At 37.6% G+C, this 27,140-nt stretch overlaps 1 protein-coding gene across 2 annotated transcripts in view; it reads right to left on the bottom strand.

Moving 5' to 3' along the window:
- Window positions 1-27,140, bottom strand: part of LOC150087365 (phosphatidylinositol 4-kinase type 2-beta-like) — a 171,292-nt gene that overhangs the window by 138,194 nt on the left and 5,958 nt on the right. For both annotated transcript variants that reach the window (XM_090372025.1, XM_090372024.1), the window contains exon 2: window positions 7,582-7,782. In XM_090372025.1, coding sequence (XP_090228151.1) covers window positions 7,582-7,782 — 201 coding nt within the window. The remainder of the gene's footprint in view (window positions 1-7,581; window positions 7,783-27,140) is intronic.

Genomic DNA, 27,140 nt, shown 5'->3' with positions numbered 1-27,140 from the left:
ATTAGTGTTGAGACAGATATTGATATTGTCTATAGCTAGATGGATTGCATAAAGTTCTGCAGTATAACTGCTACATCCTGTCAGGAGAGATACAGATACTGTAAATGTGGGAAAGACTGCTGCAGCAACTATGGCAGCATCTGATTTTGAGCCATCAGTATATATTAAGCAACTCTGTGCATTGCTAGCAGCATATCCTTCATGCAGTTGCATAATGCAACAGCTTACCAGGGACTTTTCCCCACATTGTTGGAAATAGGTGTCACAGTAAGGTGGGTTTGAGGACCAAGACAGATCAGGTATTTTGGTTTCTTTCAGTGTGTTTTCAAAATGAACATTCCAGCAATGCATCAACTCTTGTAGTCTAATACCAGTTGGTCTGTTTTCAGTGGGTTTATTGTTATAGAATGTTATCCTTTCGGGACTGAAAAGTAGCGGTTAATTCGGATGATCTGGAAGGCTTTTAAGCCTGGCTGCATAGGTGAGGAATAACATTTTCCTTCTGAGGTTGAGTGGTGGTTCATTTGCCTCTATATAGAGGCTGGACCAGGGATATTCGAAAAGCTCCAAGAGCAGTGCGAAGAGCACTGTGCTGTATGGTATTCAGTCTTGTAAGTACAGTTTTTCTCGCTGAGTTGCATACTATTGAACCATAATCTAGATGGGACCCGATGAGCAAACAATACAAATGCAGGAGAGTGCATCTATATGCACCCCATGCCATGGCAGAGATGGCTCTGAGTATATTGAGTTTTTTCAAGCAGAGAGTTCTGAGATAAGTTATGTGCATGGCAAAATTAAGTTTAGTATCTAATATTAAACCTAAAAAGCAGATACTGCTGGCAAGAGGGATTGGTTGATTTTTTAATTTAAGTTCAGACTCTGGATGTAATCTGTGCGTTTTACAGAAATGAACTGCAATTGTCTTTTGCTTTGATAGGCAATAACCATTTTGTACAGTCCATGTCTCTAACTTATTTATGGAAAGTTGTTAACTGTCTCTCCATGCTGTTAATGGTTGGTGAATGGCATGATATAGCAAGATCGCCGGCATACATATATATTTCTACGGTTTTGGGAATATTCTGCATCATGGTGTTTAGTCTAATTGCAAAGAGAGTAGGACTAAGAATAGACCCTTGGGGCACCCCTTCTTCCTGAATAAAATATTGTGAAAGTACATTCTGGTGATGAACTTGAGAGGTTCTGCACTTAAGAAAGTTCTGGATGAATTGAGGTATGTGTCCTCTCAACCCTAGAGCATACAGCTCTCGAAGAATGCCATACCTCCATGTGGTATCACATGCCTTTTCAATATCTAGACTCACCATTACTAGATGTTCATTTTTAACATATGCACTGCGAATGTTAGTTTCGGCTCTTACCATAAGGTCCAAGCAGGATCTGTTTTGTCGGAAACCATATTGGTTGATATTTAGCAGCATTTTGCTTTCTAGGATCCATTTTAATCTCCTATGTATCATTTTTTTCTAGTTTTTTACTTAAAAAGCTAGTTAGGGAAATTGGTCGGGAGTTTTGTGGAAGCAATTGATCCTTCCCTGGTTTTGGAAAGGCAAGAATTACAGAATGATGCCATGAGGAAGGATAAACACATTCAAGAAATATCCGGTTGTAGAAAACTAGTAATAATCTTAAAGCTGTATTATTTAGATGTTTAAGCATTATATAGCAGATTCCATCCGGTGCTGCTGCACTGTTTGCTGATCTGCTCAGAGCTTCTTGGAGTTCAGCTAAGATGAATGGCTGATTATAAGGAAGGGATTGGGTGGTGTTAAAATTTAATTTATATTTTTCTGCAGAGGTTTTGATTTTCAGGAAAGAATTGTCGTACGCAGATGCTGATGATATTTGACTGAAAGTTTCTCCAAGGAAATCACCTATTTCCTTTGGGGAAGACAGTTCTCATCCATTCTTAATCAAGATTGGAGCAGAAAAAGGAATGCACTTATTATTTAATTGTTGGATTTTTTTCCATATCAGCCGACTGCTGGTGTCCTTCATGATGGTAATGGCAAATCTTATCCAGGATTCTTTTTTGGCTTGTCTTCTGATTTGTTGTGCCCTTGCCTTTTGTTTTTTATATAAAATGAGGTTGGCTGTTGTAGGAAACCTACGAAATAGGTTCCAAGCTTTATTTTTTTCTTGTTTTGCACTGTTACAGGCCTCACTCCACCAGTGTTTTGCATGTCTTTTTTGGTCTGCAGAAGATTGAGGAATTGCCTCAGAAGCTGCTGCCAAAATCTGGGTGGTAATGCGCTCGGTGACTTCATCTACTGGTTGTGATTTAATAAATTGATCATCAAAATAAACACAGACTGAATATTTTGTCCAATTTGCTTTTGTGAATTTCCATTTTACTCTGTAATCTGGATAGTGGGATTGTTTTGTTTGTATTTTACATATAATTGGAAAATGATCGCTGTTGTGTGGATCATATAAGGTTGACCACTCCATACTGGGGAACAGTATGGGAGAATAGATTGACAGATCAATTGCTGAAGTGGAACCTGTGGGTAGATGGACATAAGTGTGATGGCCAGTATTTAGTAAGGTTAACTGCTATTGATTCAGTAATGTCTCTATCAGATGTCCTCTTTTAACCATGTGTGAAGATCCCCACAATGGGTGATGCCCATCGAAATCTCCAAAAAGACAGAAAGGTGCTGGCAATTGTGCTATAAGATCTTCTGGTTATTTTAGCATGAAAAGTCTATTTGATGGGGGGTATATTGAAACAAGAGTTAGTGTTATTCCAAGCACAATATGCACAGCAACAGCTTCTAAGTCACTCTGCAGAGAGATATGTCGAACTGGGATTTTAGAGTTAACTGGTATTGCTACTCCTCCATGTGTGGATTTTGCAGTATTCCTGTCTTTTCTGTACTCTGTGAGTTTCTAATTGAGAGAGTTACCTGTGGTGTTAAATTTGTTTCTTACAGACAAGCACTCACTGGATTGTACTTATTGATCAGGTCATATATATCATCAGTATTGGCTCATATGCCTCTGCAATTTCATTGAAGTATGTGCTGCATTACTTGGTTTTAGGAGTTAAGTTTTGATCTGTCTGTTTTTTTTTGGAGCAGTTTGTTTGTAACGATCAGTTTTATTTGTCTTTTTTGGGGGAAACCGGTCTCTCTCTGTATCCATGTGTTCTTCTGCATGAAGTTCTAATATAGTTTCTTCTGGGTTAGTTTTGTTGTCAACATCCATATGTATAGGGAATTGTTTCTTGGTCTGAGCATGATCTGTTGGTACTGTTTTGTCTGCTTTTTTCGTAGTTTCAGGCATGTTGGGCGGAACTGAAATTGGAGTATTAATTCCTTGTTCCAGTTGCTTGTGTTTGGCAGATTGTGGCTTAGCATTAAGCATTCTGGCCCAATCTGCAAAAGAAACGTGTGGAGGGACTGTAATGTCAGTTTGAGTGGCAACAGAATGACTGTTTTTGGTTACTTGTGCATTAATATGTTTCGGCATAAACTGTACAATATGCTTTTTGGCTTCCTGATACATTACTTTGTTTTCTGTTTTGTATTTTTGTATTTCTTTCCCCACTTTCCACATTTCACAATTTTTTGAATATGCTGTATGGTTACCTTTGCAATTGGGACAGATGAAGGAGGTTACAGTACTTAAGCTTGAGTGTGTTCTGCTGAACCACAGTTTGGGCAAATCATAGTGCCACAGCATGCTACCTGGGAGTGTCCATATTTCTGGCATTTATAACACCTGATGGGATTCGGTATATATAGACGTATACAACAATTCAGATACCCTGCTTTAACCACTGTTGGTAAGTTTGGAGTACTAAAGGTCAGTATTATGTTCTGTGTTGGCTTCAATTCTCTATCTTTCCGGATTAATATTCTTTTTGCGTGTATTACTCTTTGATCTGTCAATTCTTGCACAATTTCATCCTCTGAGATGTTAATGAGGTCCCACTCTGCCATAACCTTTCCTTTAGATGTATTCAAAGTGGCATAGGCCGTTATTTTCACGGGAATTCCACCCAATGTAGTCAGTTTCAATAATATTTCTGAGTGTTTTGGCTTCATTGTCTTTACCAGCAGATCTCCAGACTGTAATTGCTTTACCATCTTCAGTGATCCTGCAGCATTTTCCAAGAATTTCTGGATTAGAAATGGGGATAATTTGCTCAGATGAAAATCTGATACAGAATGAATAAGGAGAAAGGCTGGGTGATCTGTTTTTTGTCTTTTATTTTGATAGGAGTCATGATCAGGTTGGTCTTTATCAGTAGGTGATCTCAACTGATCAAGCAGACGAAAGGTTTCTTTGTCCATTTTGTACTCCTTTTGGCCTTGAGGGTTGGTTTTCCCACTCAGGTTACCGGCCCCGCCATGGGGAGGCAGGAGTAATGCCACGAGTAGCCAAGTGGTTGTTAGGTTAGTTGGGTTAGAAACTCTAATAAAAATAAAAGGAAAGGTGTCTTTTCTTTCCTGACTTAACTTACAACTTGTAGGATGAAGCCTACTGTGCTTTTTTAAAGAACTTATGAGAAACTAACGGGAAACTTAAAGAGAAGAGTGATTCCTTTAAAGGAGAACGCTTTGAATCGCTTTATAGAGCTCAGAAAATCGCTTGGCCACGGAAACGCTTGGCACACGGGGTCATATGTGTGTGTGTGTACATATATAATATTTTTAAAAAAATGTCATGCGATAGTTATAATAATATAATTATAAAGATATACCCTTTTATAATGAAATAAATATTTAAATTTAAAAAAAAAAATAGGTTTAAATAACTTAAACCCAAATTATGTGGCACCCCAGTTGAAAACTGCTGGGGTAGTTGATTGCTGAACAGACTTCCATCTGTCTTTGTGGAAGTTGCTAGCTTAAATAAATTCAAGGAAGAACTGGACAAACTTTAGGAGTGAATAGATGGCTGAAATGAGAAGTGTTTTTTTTTTTTTTTTGTTTTTTTTTGGCTGATGCTGTATAAGCTTGCTTTCTTGCATCGTATGCCTCTACTAATGCTAATGGTACATATGCAATAGCGTGTTCTGGTTTAACTTAAGTTCCCCTTGAGAAGCATTATATTACTACTGTAATACTATTTTTTTTTTTTTTTGCAAGACACTTAGTTTATGCATGGAGCTCCAGGTATGTAGTTCTTTTAATATATTATTTCTGTTATTTTCTACTTCAGATTTAGAGCAGCCTTTCACCATAATTAAAACCATCTGCATAGACTATCATTTCCACTCCATCTTTTACATCTTTTCTCTTCAACTGTTCATCAAATACTATATTCCAGCATAGAGGTCCTAATATTGAGTTTTTAAAGCATCCCACAGAGACATCCTTGATTAATTTATCGTTTTTGTACAATCGTGTTGTTCACAGCTACATACAGAAAGAGGCCACATGTACAATGACTATATATCTTTCATAGCATTCGTCAGTGGGTTGCTCGGGTGTGTAGTTTTCTACCTGCAACTGATGAGACTTCAGATTCATAACCTGAGTCTGGGTAGTAGCATGAACTTTAAATTAAATATACAAAGGGTGGACAAAATAATGGAAACCTGATATGAGAGTAATAGCTGCATGATGTATTTATGAACGTATCATGGTGATTTTTTTGATTTTTTTTTGTTTCTTGCAGGTAGTACTGTGAAGAAAGATGATAAAAACTGATGTTTATTTAGAAGTGATATAAAAAGGTACATGAAGAAAATGACTGACCTGTCTGAATTCCAAAGATGTCAATTTGTTGATGATTGTTTAGTGGGAAAATTGATGTCTACATTTACCAAGTATGGAAACACAAAATGTCATAGGGTAAAGCAGAAAATAAAAGCTGTCTGAAAGAGACTGCCAGACACTGAAAAGGATTATAGCATGATTACATAAAACTACTCCCTCAAAAATAACTGCGGAACTTAATGTAAGTCTCAGTAATCCAGTTTCTAGCAAAACAGTTTGACAAGAACATTTCATAAAGCTGAAATTTATGGAAGAGCCACTCGTTTGTTGTTTGTTTGTTTGTTATTTGGTTTTTAGGAGCATTAGCAACTAAGGCCATATTGCTCCGGGATATGCGGTGGTCATTCCCTGACCTTTCCGCATCCTCCGTATTTGGTGGTGACAGGCTCGAACCCCGGTCTAATCAAGAAGCGTGTGCTACGCACTGCTGTTCCTTCCCACCTGGCTACGGAGGCACCTCGAGCCACTCGTTACGGATGGTATTGCCAGAAAGAGGATGCAATGGTAAAAGGAGCACAGAAACTGGACACTATGATTGATTGGGAACATGTCATATTTTCAGATGAATCATCATTCACTTTTTCCAAAACAGAAGAGTTTAACATTTGGCAAATGCCAAAAGAAGCACATCATCATGACTGACTTGTGGCACCCGTAAAATATGGTGGAGGATCAACAATGGTTTGGGCAGCTTTATCATGATATTCTTTAGGTCCTATCATCACCCTGATGGGCAAATTATTGCCACTGATTACCTTGATAATCTGAGTGAGCAGATTCAACCCATGGTGCAAACACTGTTTCTTACAAATTATACCATGTTTCAAGATGATAATGCTCCAATACACACAACCAGATGTGCCCAATCTTGGTTTGAGGAGCATGAAACTGAGGCTAAGTATCTCCCACAGGCTGCACAATCACCATACCTAAATATTATTGAGCCACAGTAGCATATTTAGAGAGGAGAGTGAGAAGCAGATTTCCACCACCATCATCACCCAAGGAGCTTGAAACATGAAAAATGGTCCGATATTCCTATTAAGCCAGTTCAAGGTTTATTTGAATCTATTCGACACAGAATACAAGCTGTTTTAAAAGCAAAGAGTGTCCCAACACCATATTAGTATATATATATATATCTGTAAATCTCATCACAGGTGTTTCCATTATTCGTCTACCATCTGTACTTCTCCACTAGAGCAGTCCCTTTTATTTATTAGAGTATACTGCAATACAAGGCAACTCGTGGCAAAGAGTAGCCACAATATAAGATCGATGCACTAAGCAGCAAACCCAGTTTTCCCACTGCTATTGGGTATTACACTGTACACTGGCTATTATACGTGTTAAATGTATATTTAACATGTATAATAGCCCAATGTAATGTCCCAATGTATAATGTCCCAATGTAAGAAACAACAAAAATGGCTGAACTTTTCTGCCTATTGAAATAAAATTAATGTCAAAACATTTCTATTCTATTCATTCTTAGCAGATGTGATTGAAATAGTATTACTCTTAATAAAAATCATTTGCTGCTATTCAAATTTCAGTAATTGAAAAGTTAAGAGCAATAACTCAGAAACATAACTGATAAACAAAAAATAAGATAGGAAAAGTCCAAGCATAATCATAATGTAAATTTGGCTGAAGAAATTAAAAGACAGATACTTGGAATAATAAATTCAGGTAAATGCATTCATTCACTATTGTGCAGCTAAACTGAATAATGAAAATGGTATTAAAGGAGTCAGCATGTATATACTAAAGAAGTCAGTATGTATATTATATTTAAGAATTCTTAGATGATAATTATTATTACCTTAGTTTTTGGAACAACTCCAAACTGAAGTTTTTGGTCTACTAAATATGCTCCAGCCTCAGCAAGGTAACCCTGATTTGGAACTAAGCAGTTCCTTCCAAAACAACATGGACAACAAAGTTTATGCATCCATTTTGTCCATTTTGGATTAAGACGGCCATAGGGTTCTTCATCTTTAGGCTTGAATACGGCAATAATTTTCTGTTGATTAACAAAAGCTAATTAATAATACAGAAGGTATAGGGATTTTTTTTTTTTTTTTTTTTTTAATTTGACAATTGCAAATCCCTTCTTATGAGGGCAGAAATCAAATCAGCCGACTAAAGTCAAAAGTTTAAAAGCCTTATTTGTTTCAAATTTCCACATAAAAGATATCTAACCCTTTGCTCTAATATGACGTCACTTTTGATTTTGTTAACTAAACATGAATGGCTGACAAAAACAATCATTCGTGTGGTATCTGCCAGATGCTAGATCTGTGTTTCAATTAGTGTCTAATGTCTGTGTTTCAATTCAAGGATTAAGTGACATTAAAGAAAAATTTGAAGAAATACAATAAAAATATTTTTTTATTATTATTGTTTCACTCATTTATCTTTGATATTTTGTAACTGAGTTTAGCAAATCATAACTAATAGAACTCCAAATCAGTAAAAAAGCTAAAAATAAGTTTTTTATAATTAAAACAAAAAAGGTGTCTCACAGATGCCACTCACAAACATATTTATTCCATTTAGGATACAAGTGACTGATGCTTAAAAAAGAACCTGAATAATTGCAAAAATGGTCTTACTTTTGTACCATTAATACAAAACAAGAAAGTATTACTGTAACTAAGCTACTATATAAGTTTCATTTGTTTACTATCTAACCATCATTTCCGTTGGTGTTGGTATTAAAATGGCTAACAATGCAAGGAAGCAAAGCTTATGTAGTACCTGCCATCAAAAAAATCATAAATAAATAAAACATACATGTTTAATCTGTTTACTCCTTGACATCTCCTTTAGTAGCCATTTGAACTATGTTTCTTCATTGCAAATTATCTATGTATTACTAATCTTGCTCTTGAATAAAAACAGATAATCCTGTGCCCTTCACACACACAATGCCATAAATGACAACGTACAACTGAAAGTTCCCAACTTTGGTTATCTTCTAAAAATGTTTGTAAGTTGAATGTTTATAACTCAAAACACATTTTACTATAAAAAAAACAAACAAACAAACATTATAAAGAGTGGGGTAGGCCCTTAGATAGTCAAAAAAATAGAATAATGTAATTAAGGCAACTAAACTGTAATGCAATTAAAAATAAATTGAAAAAGAAGCCAAAGGGCATCAACATCAGTGAAATCACTGGGTTGTCAATTTAATCAATGCCAAAAAAATATTTGCTTGTTCATTCAAATTTTCTATGGAAAATGGATACAGATTCTATTATGGACTAAATTATCTACAGACAAGCTGAAAATTGTCTAGCTCAAACTTGAACATGGCGATTGGCATCTTTGGAACTAAATCATCGAACTTTCAAGATGCTACACTGATGAGGTTACCTGGTCTCCACTGCCAACATTTGCTGAAACAGCTGCCTAGAGAGTGGTATCAGATTACAAATAAGTAACATTAGCATTAGTAGCAGCAAATGATGCAAGGAAGCAAGCTTATACAGCATCAGCCAAAACACAAAAACAAAAAAATGCCAACTCATCTGTCAATTTCCACTAATAAATTGTCTAATTCTTCCTTAAATTTATTCAAACTGCCCACTTCCACAACATCAGAAGGTAATTTGTTCTGACAAATTATCTGGCTGAAAGAAAATCTTTGCACATTTATCCTGCAGCCATCCTTTTTCAATTTATGTTCGTATATGTATACTGTCTGAGAAACAGTAAAGATACCACAGCATTAATTTACCCAATCCACTTAACGCTTTAAACACTTCCATCAGGTATTGCAAGGTCCTAGTTTCCAGGTGAAACAATTTTCAGAACTGAAGTCTTGTTAAAACAATCCTTTTGTGTTTTTCACTAATCTGGTTGCTCTTTTTTTTCACCTGTTCCAACAAATCCACGTTTTTCTTTAAACGAGGCTTCCAGACCTGTTTGCAATACTCAGTGGCCTAACCATTGCCCTTATACAATGGAATAATCACTTCCTTGTCCCTCCAGTAAAAATTGCTGTATATCGCTGAGAAAATACCATGAGCTGTCCTAGCAGTCCATCTGCACTGTTCAGGACTTCGTGTGCATGGAGAACCTCATTAGTATGTCATTCTGGGGTTACAGCTGCCAACATCAACACCTGGTATTTCTAAATTTTAAACCTCAATTCCCACTTCTCTGTCCATCTGTTTAATTTTTCAAGGTCTTGATTCGTGTCATTAACAACTCACCAATCTTGTTTCATCTGCAAACTTGGCAATAAGCTTGATATGCTTTCAATGGGTGAATACTGAAAACAATAAGGGGTCCAGCATTAAACTCTGAGAGAATCCAATAATAACATTAATTCAAGAACAGTACTGCTCATTTCTAACCACTCTCTATATCTTCTTCCACTCAACCATTTGTTTATACAAAGAACTTGTCCCTAATACCACACTGCTCTATTTTCTTTGTAACTGCATCATAGTAGCTAATCAGATTGGTCAGAGAAGATATCTCCTTAACAAATTCATATTGTGATTTAAGTATGTGTGTTCTCATCTTGTCTCTCTAACATGCTGCTGTAGAAAACAGCCATTCAATAAATACAAAATTTTCTGCTACTGTGTGAGTGACCAACCCACAAGTTCCAGTCAATATCTGGAAATAAAGTCCCCCATTATAAGACATTCTAATCAATAATTACTGGCCCTCAGTGAATGAATAGTTGTTCATTATATTCATCATAGTCATTTGGCTTATAGGACACCTCTATTCTCACTTCAGTTTCCCAAGTGCTTATGTAAATTGAAACATTAGCATTAGTAGTGGCATATGATGCAAAAAAAACCAAGCTTATACAGCATCAACCAAAAGGGAGACAAACGTTGCTACACGTCCGTAGGAATAACCTTAAATTGCCCTACACGTGTCTCCCGGGTGGTGCTAAGTGAGCAACTGCGTTGGCTGCTGGACCTCGAGCTCTGCTTTTGGATATCCCAGCAATTAGAGGATACATTATATTAATACTTAGAACATGGAACATTATCCTAATCTAAATGGCTCCTTTCAGAACCAAACAACAACAAAGAACATAGAACACCCTCTGAATATTCTTCAACTTAATATTGAGGGTATAAGCCGATCAAAAAGTGACTACCTCTTAAAAGTGCTTAACGACTACCATGTAGATGTTGTGCTGCTACAAGAAACACACTGTGAAGATCAAAACCAACTTTACTCTAGATGTAAATTACCAGGATACAGTCTTGTCGCGGCTACTTTCCATAAAAGCTATGGTACCACTACGCATATCCGAAATAAAATTGACCAAATAGAAATTTTGGACATAAGCACTAATGACATTTTCACTACCAGGGTTGGGGTGATGGGCCTGGAAATAATAAATATCTATAAACCACCATCTCGACCTTGGTGTAAAGAAGCTATCCAGAATGTGCATCATCCATCAATTATTATGGGAGATTTCAACAGTAGGAGTACTCTTTGGGGCTATGCTGACACTAATGCAGATGGCCTTGGTGTGATGGCCTGGTCTGAAGTCGAGGATGTTTTCTTAATGTATGATGCAAAAGAGAAAGGTTCCTTTCACTCAGGCAGATGGAACAAAGATACCAACCCAGACCTCTGTTTTGTCTCAAGAGATGAGTGCGGAAGACCTTTGCAGTGTAGCAGGAAAGTTTTGAATAATTTTCCTCGTAGTCAGCATAGACCAATTCTTGTAAAAATTTGCACCGAAGTTCCAATAGTAAGATCAAAGCCTGTACCTCGCTGGAACTTTGGAAAAGCTCACTGGAAAGCCTTCACTAATGAAGTGGATCACAATATTCAATGGATCCCATCAAAAACCGACAATTATAAGCGATTTGTTGGTTTAATATGCTCCATAGCAAAGAAACATATTCCCAGAGGATATAGGAAAGAATACATTCCTGGCTGGAACAGAAGATGTGATGAGCTATATGAAGAATACCAACTTAGCAATAGAACAGAAATTGCTGATGAACTATTGCAATGCTTAGACTCTGCTAGGAAAGAAAAATGGAACATAATGACAGCAGGTATGAATTTCCAACACTCAAGCAGAAAAGCATGGACACTTCTGAGGAAACTCGGAAGTAGTACTCCCAAATATATTAATAAGAGTTCAGAAGTATCCCCAGGAAAAGTAGCCAAGAGAATTGTCAACATTTCCAAGAGACCAACCGATACTAACAAAGTTGAAGTCAAAAAACTTAAGAAGGAATTAAGAACTAGACTATCCTTGGCTGAACCAACCTCCCAATTCTCAGGAGAATTCACAATTGCAGAGATTTCAACAGCTCTGAAGGAAATAAAACCAGGCAAAGCAGCCGGAGTGGACGGAATATATCCAGAGTTCCTGAAACATTGTGGTCCAAGAGCTCTGAATTGGCTAGTTAATTTTTTTAATGACATCTTGCAGAATGGTAGGTTCCCATCTTTGTTTAAGAGAACTAAAATAGTTGCCATCCTAAAGCCTGGGAAAAGTGGATCTTGCCCTGAAGATTATCGCCCAATTGCACTTTTAAATATATGTTATAAATTAATTGAAAGAATGGTTTACAATAGAATTTCATCCACAACCTTCCAACACATACCAATTGAACAAGCCGGATTCCGACCAGGCCGAAGCTGCTGCGATCAGGTACTGGCACTTACCAGCCATATCGAGAACGGATTCCAAGATAAGAAGAAGACCATTGCAGTCTTTGTGGACTTGACATCAGCTTATGACACAGTATGGCGACAAGGAATGATTCTGAAATTTTTGAAGATTATTCCTTGTAAGCCCCTCGCGATCCTACTTAACAATATGTTATGCAACAGAGTGTTTGAAGTACACTTAAACAGCAGAATGAGCAAGCCCTATATATTAAATGATGGCTTACCACAAGGATCAGTTCTAGCCCCATTATTATTTAATATCTATACTGCAGATCTTCCAACAACTGCTTCTAGGAAATTCATGTACGCAGATGACATAGCCCTGACTGCCCAGTCTACTGACTTCAATGCAGCCGAAATTGTACTTACAAAGGATCTTCATAACCTGAATAAATATTTTCACACATGGCGACTTAAACCTAATTTAAATAAAACCGAAGTTAGCTGTTTTCATCTGGATAATCATAGGGCTAACTATATGCCACAAGTGGAATATAAAGGTCAACGACTGAAACACAACCCTTTCCCAAAATATCTGGGAATTATAATGGACCGAACACTGACGTATAAACAACACCTTTGTAATATTGCAGCAAAGATAAAAACTAGGAATAACATCTTGCATAAACTCAGTGGAACAGGCTGGGGAGCAAACGCAACGGTGCTACGAACATCAGCCCTTGCCCTAGTCTACTCAGTTTCAGAATATTGTTGCCCCGTATGGCTTAATAGTGCACACTCTGTAAAAGTTGATATCCAACTGAATGACACAATGAGGACAATATCAGGCACCATTAAATCGACACCTTTAAAATGGCTACCAGTGTTATCTAACATCTATCCCCCTCATATAAGAAGAGAAATAGCCTTGCTGAAAGAATGGCAGAAATGTCAAAGAAATCCTCACTTGCCCATACATCAGGATTGCAACCCCCAGAAGCCGGAGAGGTTGAAGTCTAGGAACCCCTCATGGAAGCTCGGCGAGAAACTTACCAAGTCACACTTTAATGCTGACCAGACCTGGTGCGAAGACTGGACTACTTCAAATCCCGACCACCTGGGCTTAGTCAGTGATCCATGCAGAGCTGTTCCAGGTTTCAACTTACCAAGAAAGGAATGGACATCCCTGAACAGAATCCGAAAAAATCACGGAAGATGCAAGTTTTGGCTGCATAAGTGGGGAAAAACTGAAAACCCATTCTGCGACTGTGACAACGTGCCCCAGACCATCCAGCATGTCATCTCGGAGTGCCCAAAGAGGAGATTTGAAGGCTCCATCCAAGATCTACATAGTGTTACTGATGATGCTATTAAGTGGCTGAATAAACTGGACATTACATTTTAATTCATCAAATGTTACTTATAATTTTTTTCTGTAAATATTGTTTTTAGGCTTATTGTAATTTATTTATTTATTGTTTGACATTGTTACAAATGTATCCTCATTTTTTTGCCATACAAAATAATAATAATAATAATCAACCAAAAAAAAAAAAAAAAAACATCTCCCAATTCACCTATACATTCTCCCAATACTTTGTCTGGTTCTTCCTTGAATTTACTTAAACTATCAACTTCCACAACAAGAGATGGAAGTTTGTTCAAACAATCAACCACCCATTGGCTAAAGGCAAACTTCCACCCATATATTCTGCAAACTTCCTCAATTTCAATTTATGTCCCCCTCAAGTGCATAGTCTAAGCAAGAGGAAGAATTCCATCAGCAGTGAGCTTGCTCAATCCATTTAAAGCCTTAAACACCTCAATCAGATCACCCTGCGAGTGTCTAGTCTCCAGACACCGCAGTTTGCAGAAGCAAAGCCTTTCTTTTGCTTAAGGGAAAAAAGAGGTGCTCTTAGGAGTAAGAGCACCTCTTTTTTCCCCTCATGAATCTCGTTGCCCATCTCTGTACTCGGTCCAGCAGCTGTACATTCTTCCTAAAATGAGGCCTTCCGGTCTGTATGCAGTACTCAAGATGTGGCCAGAACCATTGATTTATATCTGACTACACAATTACCCCCATTTTCATTTTCTACTATTATGAGTGTAGTACCACACAGTTGTTTTGTTACTTTAGGGTGACTACTACCTATATGCAGTACTTTGCATTTGCCATTTCTTCAGTTGCCATTTCTCAGCCCATCTGCCTAACTTTTCTAGACCCTATTGCAGTTAACAGGAGAGTGTTTCATAGGGTGCAAGAATATTTGCTGATGCTATAAAGATAATGTTAGGTAGGTTAGAACACTGCTAGAATGGGGAGATACACTTCTATAGGGCTATACAGCAGCCTGAAAAGCAAGGTGTCAGAGATTACAAGGCCTGCTGGCATCATGGAACAAACAAATACATGGGTTGTATTAGGTTTACTAAAAGGAAAAACAAGTGTAAGTATACTTGCTGTACACCAATGCCAGTGGCATAGTAAACAAAATTGATGAATTTGAAATACTGATTAAGTCAACAAAAGACATGGTAGGGATATCAGAAACGTGCTTGCCATTCAGACATAAACGATGCATAATTTGAATATAGTGAGAAAAATGTGTACAAGGTGGACAGAACAGAAAGTAATGTTCATGGTTAAGAAGCTCGTAGAATCTAAGGCAGTGCACCCAGATGATGCAAGTGGCCACTGCAATCATCAGTCAGTTCAGCTGTGGAGAGACTGTGCAAGGCTCATCGGGTAGAATTTTTCTCAGTGTGGTCTTTGCTTGTTAACAGGAGAGACTGCTTCTACAGAATTGGTATACACTTAAATAGAAAGGATGCAAGAATATTTGCTGATGCTACGAGGCAGTGTTAGGTGGGTCGGAAAACTGCTACCTTGGGTGGATACACGGACTAATAGATTAACAGTAGCCGCTGGCAGAGGTGAAAGTGATTCTTGCACTGCTTCTACTGGAATGAGCAGCAGCCTGGAAAGCAAGGTGCTGGAGATTTCAGAGACTGCTGGGAGTCATAGCGGAACAAGTAAATACATGGGCTGTGTTAGGGTAGCTAAGAATAAGAACAGATGCAATGTATAATTGTATGTACACCAATGTTAGGAGTTTAGTAAATAAATTTGACGAATTTAAATTGTTGGTCAAGCCATCAAAGGTATACATTTTTGAGATATCACAGACATGGTGTCACTCAGATATAAGGGTTGCAGAATTTGAATATGGAGAGTACAGAAAGGACAGACAGAACAGAAGGATGGAGTTAGCTGTTAGTTAAGAAGCACATAATATCTAAGGCAGTGCATCTAGTTGACATGGGTGGCCAGTATAGTGTTGATTCAGTTTGGTGTGACATAAGCACTGAGAAAGTAAAAATGAATAGGCATGTTATAGGTCTAATAACTCTGATGAGTATAATGAACAACTGTACAGAGAAATAGTGGGCCAGTAAATCTCTGTATAATGAACAACTGTACAGAGAAACAGTGGGCCAGCCAGTAAATCTCTGTATAATGAACAACTGTACAGAGAAGTAGTTGTTGTTATTTGGTTTTTAGGAGCATTAACAACTAAGGCCATATTGCTCCGGGAATATGCGGTGGTCATTCTGACCTTTCCACATCCTCTGTATTTAGTGGTGATGGGCTCGAACCCCGGTCTAATCAAGAAGCGTGTGCTATGCACTGCTGGTCCTTCCCACCTGGCTATGGAGGCGCCCGAGAAGTAGTGGGCCAGTAAATCAAAATGTCTTATAATGGGATATTTTAGCTTGCCAGCTATTGACTGGAACTTGTGGGTTGGTCATTCACACATTATCAAAACTTTTGTGGATTTATTAGATGACTGTTTTCTACAGCAGCATGCTAGAGACATACCAGAATGAGTAATACTCGATCTGATTATCAGCAGTGATTATTCATGCATTAAGAATCTGCAGATAAAAGAATCACTAAGTGGCAGTGATCACAGTGTATTGATCTGGGAGTTACTTAAAGATGTAACTACCATCGAGGGTAAAAGAGGCGGTTTTTTCTTTTATAAAGGTGACTACAGCGGTCACAGACAGTTTTTAAATTCTATTCAGTGGGATCGACTGATAATGTTACTATCAGTACATTCAAAATGGGAGGTATTCAAGGAATTAATCATAGAGACTAATAGATTTTTGCATCAACTAAGAAATACTCTTCAAGGTATAGGCCTAAATGGATGTCAGATGAACAAATAAGAATAGTGGCAGAGAAGAAAAATGCATGGGATGCATATAAATTATGAGATGATACAGAAGCTAATGGTGGATATAAACTAGTCTGCAATAAAATCACAAAGAAGGTTAGGAAAGAGAAGGCAGTTTACGAGAAATATTTCACAAAGGATGTAAAAAAAAAACCGTAAAGACTTCTTTACTTAAGTAAACACAAAAAAGGAAGGAGATGAATCAAATTATTATTATTTGATTATTAGCCATATGGTGCAAGGAAGCCGGAGGCTTATGCTGCAACAGGCAAAAAAAAATTTCTGAATTATCCAGAGAGAGAGAGAGAGAGAAAAGTAGAAGGGAATCACCAAGAAAGAGAAGAGGGATGATATGCAGCTCAGGACCCTGGGTGTGCCAAGCCCATACTCGCTAGATGTGAGCCCCTGGGGGTATCAGTGTGCTTTATTGATGGTTCGATGCTGCTCAGCATCGATGGTTTGAGGGATGCTGCTCAGGTTGCTGACAAACCCAGTGAGTATTTTGCATTTGCATGAGGAAATGTTTACGAATTATTCCATATGAGGAATTGTTTAGGGAAGTGGAGGACAGAATTTTATCAAACTCTAACATGGGCTAAATTATTCTGTAATAACTGAGAAGAAAGCAGAACATAAATTGTTGAAGTTAAACATATGAAAGCCACCTGGAGTGGTGGGATCTATCCAATTTTGAGAGCATCCTTGGATTTAGGGAAGGTCCCTGTGGGCTGGAGATGTGCAAATGTATCACCAATTCACACAGGGGGATCAAACGGTGACATGAGTAATTAACTGTTAGTTTAATTTCTGTTCTAGACAAAATAATGGAGTCACTGGTTAAAGAAGCCATGCAGGATCATCTAAACAAGGCTGCAGTTATAGTTCAGACATCCCCATGGGTTTGATAAGGGGAAATCTTGTGTGACCAATTTGATTGGATATTACACTGTGGTCGCAAAAGAACTATATGCAAAAAATAATTTTGATATCATATACTTGGATTTCAGGAAAGCTTTTGATACTATTGCACAAAAAAGACTGCTGTACAAATTGTAGCAGTGTAGCATAAGGGCAAATTGCTGCTATAGACAAAAAGGCTCATTGAGTGGGAGAAGACAGAGTGGTCACTGATCCTCATGGACTAATTTATTAGTGGAGTCCCACAGGATCCTGTGCGCATTGTTGTTTTATATATTTATCAATGATATTGAAGAAGGCATATCAAGCTTAATGTTCAAGTTTCCGGATGATACAAAGGTTGGCATGGTGACTAATGGCAGTAAATGAGCGTATACTACAGCATCAGAACCTAGAAAAGTTAGGCAGATGGGCTGAGAAATGACAATTGAAATTTAACATTGACAAATGGAAAGTATTGCATATAGGTAGCAGTAACCCCAGCTTAACAAGACAACTGAGTAGTACTACTCGGGGTACTGGAAAATGAAAAAGATCTGGGGGTAATTGTGCAGTCAGATATATATAAATCAATGGTCAGGACACACCTTGAGTACTGCATACAGTTCTGGAGGCCTCAATTTAGGATGTAAAGCTGCTGGATTGAGTACCGAGAAGGACAACAAGATTCGTGAGGGAAATTGGAGCTCTTACCAAGAAAGGCATCATTTTTGCAAATTGCAGCATCTGGAGACGGGCACCTGCAAGGTGATCTGATTGAGGTGTTTAAGGCTTTGAATGGTTTGAGTAAGCTCAATGTTGGTGGATTCTTACTCTTGCTCAGACTATGCACTTGAGGTGGCATAAACTTAAACCAAAGAAAGATGGTTGCAGAATAAATGCAGAGAAATTTGCCTTTAGTCAGTGAGTGGTTGATTGCTGGAACAAACTTCCTTCTGTAGTTGTAGAAGTTGATAGCTTAAATAAATTCAAGGAAAAACAAACTTTTGGAGGGATGGTTAGGTGAAATGGGAAGTGTGTGTGTGTGTGTGCGCGCGCGTGCGTGTGTGCGTGCGTGTTTTGTCTAATGTTGTATTAGCTTGCTTTATTGAATCATATGCCACTACTAATGCTAATATTTATAAGGCCATCCTTACCTTTTTTGCTGCTTCTTTTTATATAAAGCAATAGATCCAACAGCCTTATTTACTTTTAGCTTCATTAATTTCTTCTCCACTTTCTTTGCAGTTATAACAAAATAATTTAGAATTAATTTGTATACTTCTGTCATTCCCATCCCTAAAAACTTCAAGCATGAATGTACACAAAAATATTTAATATGTCAGAAACCCAAACATTCATTAATAGTTGATGATCCTTCTCTATATCATCAGTGGCATATTACTTCTCTTTTAGAGAATATTACTTATTTATAATGCATCAGGTAGGCAAGTTGTGGTGGTAGCCTTACAATCTGATAAATCAATGCCATTTGAAAAGACCTCTCTTTTTAATGGCACTGATTTCTCAGTCAAAATGTCTAATTAACACAAGTTATCAATTACTTTCTTTTTTTCACTGATTTCATACAAAGTTTACTGACTATAGACTTGGTCAATAAACTTTGTATGAAACTGACTGCTGTGTTTTTTCTTCTCTCCACATTGTATTGACTAGTTCCATTTTGCTGTTGTGTGCAAAAGACTTTGGCACTACATATGGCAGGTTAACAACGCTATACTTCAGTCAGGTATGCAAATGGCTTGAGGTAGCACTTCCTGCAAGAGTCTATTGGATGTAGGAAGAGAAAAACAGTAGAATTACCACACTTTAATTCTGCTTATGTAAAGCTGCTTTACCTATGTAGTATATGTGACAGAGATGCCCAGCAAGGAATACCACGAAAATTGGGGCGGAATGCAACAGCACAACTGTTGTTGGATTTTAGATGCATCAGCAACTTAGGCCATACTACACTACTACAAGCTGCCTCCATAGCTCAGTGGTCAGGAGCAGGAGTGCAGTAGCACATGCTCTTTGAGTATACTGCGATTCAAGCCCCTGACTTCTAAATACAGCAACCTGCCAACCCTGCACTGGACCAGCGTGGCAGATTAAGGTCCATTTTCTTCAACATGAAACACTGAGGGGGCTTCCAAAAAAAAAGATAAACTGCAGCATTGATAATGGCTGCAGTTTACCTTTTTTTTTTTTTTTTTTTTACACCACTACATATTATACAAGTGTATGCCAATGGGCTAATTACATATTGTGTAGGATGCAAAACCCAGAATAACTCATTAAGAAAACCTACTCCACCTGCCTAAGTTCAGCTAACTACATCCATAATTGAAATAACCTATACAATATAGGAATTTCAAAAAGCTTCTTCAATCGTGGCCGTATTCGTGGCTGGGTTTTAGAACTGTCCTTATATTTTATGACAGGTCTCGAACCCAGATAAATGTGGTTTGGTATGGTTTGTTTGGAGTTTAGTGGTAGCTGGATGGTTGTCATAAGTGTCAATGCAGCAGCAACATTGAGGCTATAATACACCAAAATGATAAGCAATGATACCACTATACTGTCATGGTGGATCAGCAAATCTGTGATGAACATCAGAAGAACTGAAGATGTGGCAAAAACAGTACACTTGACAATCTTTGATGATTAGATATTAATACAAATAATAGTAATAGCAAATATTTTCCATGTGGGAATCCTCAGGTATCTATTCTCCTGACATGAGCAGAAAGGTTTTCCATAATTGCAGCTGGTGTCTGTTCATACACATTCTACTGGATTTTGTTCCCAACATATGAATCATATATAATTTATTTTGTAACATGATCTTTTTATGAATTCTTTAATTGAGTGAATGAGGTGGCCATCACTATCTCTGTTCACAGCACTCAAGATCCACTGTTTCAATGTTATAAATATAACCAGCATCACATTTTCAGCATTCTATCTTGGTTGAAAAATATTCTTTCCAAATTTATTTGTGACCCTCGGGAAAACAGGAATGAAGAAAATCATTCTGAAGTATTGGCATTAGTTGAGGCATATGATGCAAGAAAGCAAGCTTATACAGCATCAGCCAAAAAAAAAAAAAAAACCCTTCCCATTTCACCCATCCAGTCACTCCAAATGTTTGTCCAGTTCAGCCTTAAATTTATTTAAGCTATCAACTTCCACAACAACAGATGGAAATCTGTTCCAGCAATCAATTACCCACTGGCTAAAGGCAAACCTCCACACATCTATTCTACAACTGTCTTTCCTCAAGTACTGTAGTACAAGTCATTAGTTGCTGTGTCACCAAAAAAAGATTAGTCTGATAATCACATCCTTAAAAAGTGCAGGCGACACTATGCATTTTGGGGAATGAAAATGTGTTTCTTTGTTTTTTCAAATATGTTCTGAAGCTCTATTTCATATATTGTTTAATCACAGCATTGATGGAAGTGAACCTTGTCTCTGAACCATACAGGCAGCAGACCTGGTATATGTCCCACTCATGAGTCAAGTGGGCTAAATTTCAGGCAAGTCCATTCAAGGACTATTAAATCCTCAACTTGCACCTTCACAATAGTGGGACTGTTGTAACCCTATGTATGGTCCCATGAACAAGGCTGGAAACACTGTACTTAGTATACCAGAAATAACCAATCAATGTGAAACAAAGTAAACAGGGATCAAGGTGTGACATCCATATCACACAAAGGAATAACTGACCCACTATGTCACCAGACCTGTTGGTAAACATGCAGATAAATAGCATTAGCAGAGGCATATGATGCAAGAAAACAAGCTTATTCAGCATCAGCCAAAAAAAAAAAACACACCACTCCCATTTCATCCCTCCGTTCATTCGAAATACCTGTCCCGTTGAGCCTTAAATTTGTTTAGGCTATCAACTTCAACAACAAGTGATGGAAGTCGGTTCCACCAATCAACCACCCGCTGGCCAAAGGCAAATTTCCGCACATCTATCCGACATCCGTCCTTCCTCAATTTGAATTTATGCCCTCTGAGGTGATTATTCTGAGCAAGATGAGGAATCCCATTGGCATTGAGCATGCTCAAACCATTCAAAGCCTTATACACCTCTATCAGATCATCTCGCCGGTGCCTAGTCTCCAGACTCTGTAATTTGCAAAACTTAAGCCTTTCTTCGTAAGAGCAACCCTTTGTTCCATTCACTAATCTTGTTGCCCTTCTCTGTACCCATTCCAGCAGCTCTACATCCTTCTTGAAATGAGGCCTCCAGACCTGTATACAGTACTCAAGATGTGGCCTAACCATTGCCTTATACAAGGGAATAATCACCTCCTTATCCCTGCTAGAAAAATTCCTGTATATCATTGACAAGACACAGAGAGCTACTCTTGCAGCTCGTCTGCACTGCTCAGAGAACTTCATATCTGCCTGCACAATTACCCCCAGGTCCTTTTCATTCTCCACCACTGTCAGTGTAGTACCGCAGAGTTGATACATTGCTCTGTGGTTACTGTTTCCCATATGTAGTACTTTACATTTGTCAATGTTAAACTTCATTTGCAACCTCTCAGCCCATCTGTTCAACCTTTCCAGATCCTGTTGCAGCAGCATAGCGTCAGTAGTGTCCTTAACAACCCTGCCAACCTTTGTATCATCTGCAAACTTGGACATTAAACTTGATATACCATCATCAATATCATTCATAAACAACAACGGACCCAACACTGAACCCTGAGGAACTCCACAAATAACAGTAGTCCATGTTGAGCAGTGTCCATTGATTACCACTCTCTGTCTTCTGCCACTCAACCGTCCCCTTATCCATAGCAGCAATTTGCCTCCAATGCCACACTGCTCCAATTTGTGCAGCAGTCTTCCATGTGCAACAGTATCGAAAGCCTTTCTAAGATCCAAATATATAATATCAAAGTTAGTCCCTGCATCCAGTTCTTTTGTGACTACATCATAGTATCCAATCAAATTGGTCAGGCAAGACCTGCCCTTAACAAAACCATGCTGCGTCTGAGCTATAACTGAATTCTTGTCTAGATGATCCTGCAGTGCTTCTTTAACCAGTGCCTCCATTAATTTACCTGGAACAGAAGTTAAACTAACAGGTCTATAATTACTTGTGTCAGCCTTTGATCCTCCTTTGTGAATTGGGGTTACATTTGCACATCTCCAGTCTATGGGTACCTCCCCTGAGTCCAAAGAAGCTCTCATAATTATGGCTAGGGGTTTGCTTACTTCCTTTGCTGCCTCCTTTAATATAACTGGATAGATCCCATCCACCCCAGGTGCCTTTTTTATGTTTATCCTCAACATTCTCTCCTCCACTTTCCTCTCAGTTATTACAACATCTAGCTCACTGCCAATGTTTACTTTACCTACGTCATTCTCCTTCCTGAATAACTCCTCATGCGTGAATGTAGATGCAAAATACTCATTTAGATTGTTAGCCACCTGAGCAGGATCCTCAACCGTTGAACCATCAATATCCAGTGGACCAATCTGATTCATCCCTTTCCTTCTTGAGTTTAAATAGGTAAAGAACTCTTTTCTGTTTTTCTTTGCATCCTTTGCCAAGGATTTTTCGTAGTCTGCCTTTGCCTGCCTAATCTCCTTTGTGACTTGGTTACAGACCAACTTATATCTATCATAGGCTTCCATGTCACCCATTAATTTGTATGTATTCCATGCATTTTTCTTCTCTGCCACGTCTCATTAGTTCATCTGACAACCATTTAGGCCTAAACCTTGAACAATATTTCTTAGTTGGTATGTAAAGCCTGGTAGCTTCCAAGATTAGTTCTTTGAATGTTTCCCATTTTGAGTTTGCTGTTGGTAACATCATCAGTTGGTCCCACTGTATAGAATTTAAATACTGTCTCAGACCATCATAGTCGCCTTTACGAAAACAAAAACCCTTCCCTTTACCTCTGATGGTAGTTACTTCTTTGAGTAAATCCCACTTCAGCACACTGTGATCACTGCCACCTAGTGGTTCCTTTATCTGCAGATTCTTAATGCATTTAATCCCAGGGGCTCACATCTGGTGAGTATGGGCTTGACAGACCCAGGGTCCTGAGCTGGATATCATCATTCTTCTCTTTCATGGTGATTTCCTTCTACTTCTCTCTCTCTCTCTCTCTCTCTCTCTCTCTCTCTCTCTCTCTCTCTCTCTCTCTCTCTCTCTCTCTCTCTCTCTCTCTCTCTCTCTCTCTCTCTCTCTCAGGGTAACTAAAAAAATTTTTTTTTGGCAGGTGAAGCATAAGCCTCAGGCTTTCTTGCACCATATGGCTAATAATAATAATAATAAGGAAGAATGATTACTGATAATCAGATCAAGAGTATTACTCCCTCTAGCTGCCTCCCGAACATGCTGATGTAGAAAACAATCATCCAATAAATCCACAAAAGCCTTGCTAGTGTGTGAGTGACCAACCCACCAATTCCAGTCAATATCTTGGAAATTAAAATCCCAGATACTGACTGGAATTTGAGTCATTAAATCATCAGAGTAATTAGGCCTATATCACACTCCTACTCTCAATTTTGATTTCCCAATGCTTATGTCACACCAAACTGACTCGACACTGCACTGACCAGCGAGGTCGACTGGCTTCACTTCCTTGGATTTTATGTGTTTCTTAACTAATAGCATAACCCCTCCTCCCTTCCTATCGTGTCTATCCTTTCTGTACACATTGTATTCCCCAAAATCCAGTTCTGCATTCCTTATATCTGTGTGACACCACGTCTCTGATATCCCAACAATATCTACCTTTGATGTTCTGAGCAATACCTCAAATTCATCAAATTTATTTACCAAACTCCTAGCATTGGTGTACACACAAGTATACATGCACCTGTTCCTATTCTTAGCTTCCTTGTCTAGATGATCCTGAAATGCATCTTTAACCAGTGACTCCATTATTTTACCCAGAACAGAAGTTAAACTAACTGGTCTGTAATCACTCGTGTAACCCTTCGATCCCCCTTTGTAAACTGGGGATACATTTGCACATCTCCAGTCCGTTGGGACTTCCCCTGAATCCAAGGATGCTCACATAATTTTGGTTAAGGGTTTGCTTAGTTCCTTTGCCGCCTCCTTTCCACCCTTGATGCCTTTCTTATCTTTAACTTTACAAATTTTTCCTCCACTTTGCTCTTAGTTATTACAACAAAATCATTAAGCACCCTGTTACAATTTGATAAACGTCTGGCATTTTCCTTCCTTAATAACTCCTCATGTGTGAATGTAGATGCAAAATACTCATTCAGTTTGTTTGTAATCTGAGCAGGATCGTCAACAGTTGAACCATCGATATCAAGAGGACCAATCTGATTCATTCCCTTCCTTTTAGAGTTTTATATAAGTAAAGAAATCCTTGCTGTTTTTGATAGCATCCTTTGCCAAAGATTTCTTGTAATCTGCCTTCGCTTGCTTAATCTCCTTTGTGACTTGATTACAGACTAGCTTATATCAGACATAGGCTTCTGTGTAGCCTGAATTTATATGCATCCCATGCATTTTTCTTCTCTGCCACAAATCTCATTAGTTCATTTGACAAACACATAGGCCTAAACCTTGAACAATATTTCTTAATAGGTATGAAAAGTTTAGTAGCTTCCACGATTAATTCCTTGAATGCTTCCCACTTAGAATTTGCTGTTGGTAACATCATCAGTTGGTCCTACTGTACAGAATTTAAAATCTGTCTGAGACCACTGTAGTCATCTTTACAGAAGCAAAAACCCTTTCCTTTACCCCTGATAGTAATTATATCTTTAAGTAAATCCCACATCAGTACACTGTGATCACTGACAACTAGTGGCTCCTTTATCTGCAAATTCTACACGAATCACTGTTATATGATCATACACGAATGATCACTGCTGATAACCAGATCAAGAGTATTACACACTTTGGTTGCCTCTTGAACATGCTGCTGCAGAAAACAATCATCCAATAAATCTAAAAATTCTTGCTAGTGTGTAAGTAATGAATCCACAAGTTCCAGTCAATATCTGGGAAGTAAAAATCCTCCATTATAAGAGATTCTGATTTACTAGCCCACTCTATTTCTCTGTACAATTGGTCGTTGTACTCATTTGAGTAATTAGGCTTATAACACACTCCTACTCTCATTTTTGCTTTCCCAATACTTATGTCACACCAAACTGTCACACCATCTATGTCAACTGGATGCACTTCCTTTGATTTTATGTTTTTCTTAATTAACAGCATAACCCCCTCCTCTGTTCCTATCCTGTCTATCCTTTCTGTACACATTGTACTACAATGCGTACAAAAAGAATAGACAGTATACAGAAAGGATACACTTATGACCTCTTGTGTACAGATAGGATACACATGACCTCTTGTACTCACCAAATTCCAATTCTGGAATTTGGGGAGTACAAGTTGTTATAATCAGTTATTTTGATTACTCTCATATCCCTGAATGGTTCATTCGATTATGGAAAAATCCTTCATTTATTTTGGCTATACTCATATCATTCAATCGTTTCATTTGGTTATGACAAATCATTCAATTACAGAAAAAAAAAGCCCATAAATTTTTTTTTTCTCATCGCCACCAAGTTAATCAACCAATAAGATTGTTGAAAATTATGACAATTTATTTTATTATATCATTTGAGTGATATAATTGAATAGTTAGTATCTACTAATTATTTGATTATTGAAATTTCTCAATTACTACTCATTCAATTGTGCCCATCACTATCTACATGATATCATAAAAATCAAATATGGGTTACACTACTACCAACAGATTAAATTTGAGGGGGGGAGGAGACTTGTATCCCCATATACTTCCTAGAATTATTAAAATTGCTACACTTCCTGAAGAATCAATACTTGCTCATTAAGTTGCTCTATATGATTTTGAATTGCCATTACTACCCTCAACAAGCAAACTACTTACTTCATCATTACAACTACAGCCATGTTCTATGTTTTCAATGTCTAGAATTTTATTTATCATGTCAGCAGCAGAATCCAATGCAATATCTTTTTCTGGAATTTTTTAGAATTCTATAGCTACAAAAAATACATTATTACCTCTATTCATTTCTGAATAATTTTATACATATTTAAATTAAGAAAGGCTAACTGCGGACTACATTACAGAAAATTTGCCTTTACCCATAGAGTAATTGGCTACTGGAACAACTACTACTTAGTCTTGTGGAAGCGGGAAGTTTATATAAATTTAAAAAGGACTGGATAAATACTCAGATGAAAGATATGCAGGATACACTTATAAGGGCATAATTCATGTGTAAGTGAATATGCTGGGCACACTTATCACGGGTTTTTTTATTGCTGGTGCTACATAAACTTTGCTTTTTACATAATTTTTCTAATAATAATAGTCTGCAAGATTTTAATTTTTGTCAAGAAGTCTGTTTCTTGCTAGAATGAATTTTTATTCTTTTAAACATACTAAACATTAAACATACTAAAAAAAATAATATATACATAAAATGCATTTGTATGATACTGCTCAACAAGAACAAAATATTGATTGATAAATAAATATAAAAAATCTTACCTTTTTCAAAATAACATTAGCAGTAGTAGAGGCAT

Source organism: Mastigoproctus giganteus, chromosome 4 (assembly GCF_048544385.1).
Source record: "Mastigoproctus giganteus isolate SK-2022 chromosome 4, ASM4854438v1, whole genome shotgun sequence".
Taxonomy (NCBI): domain Eukaryota; kingdom Metazoa; phylum Arthropoda; class Arachnida; order Uropygi; family Thelyphonidae; genus Mastigoproctus; species Mastigoproctus giganteus.
Note: the sequence above shows the minus strand (reverse complement) of the source record. Positions and strands in the feature narration are given on the sequence as shown.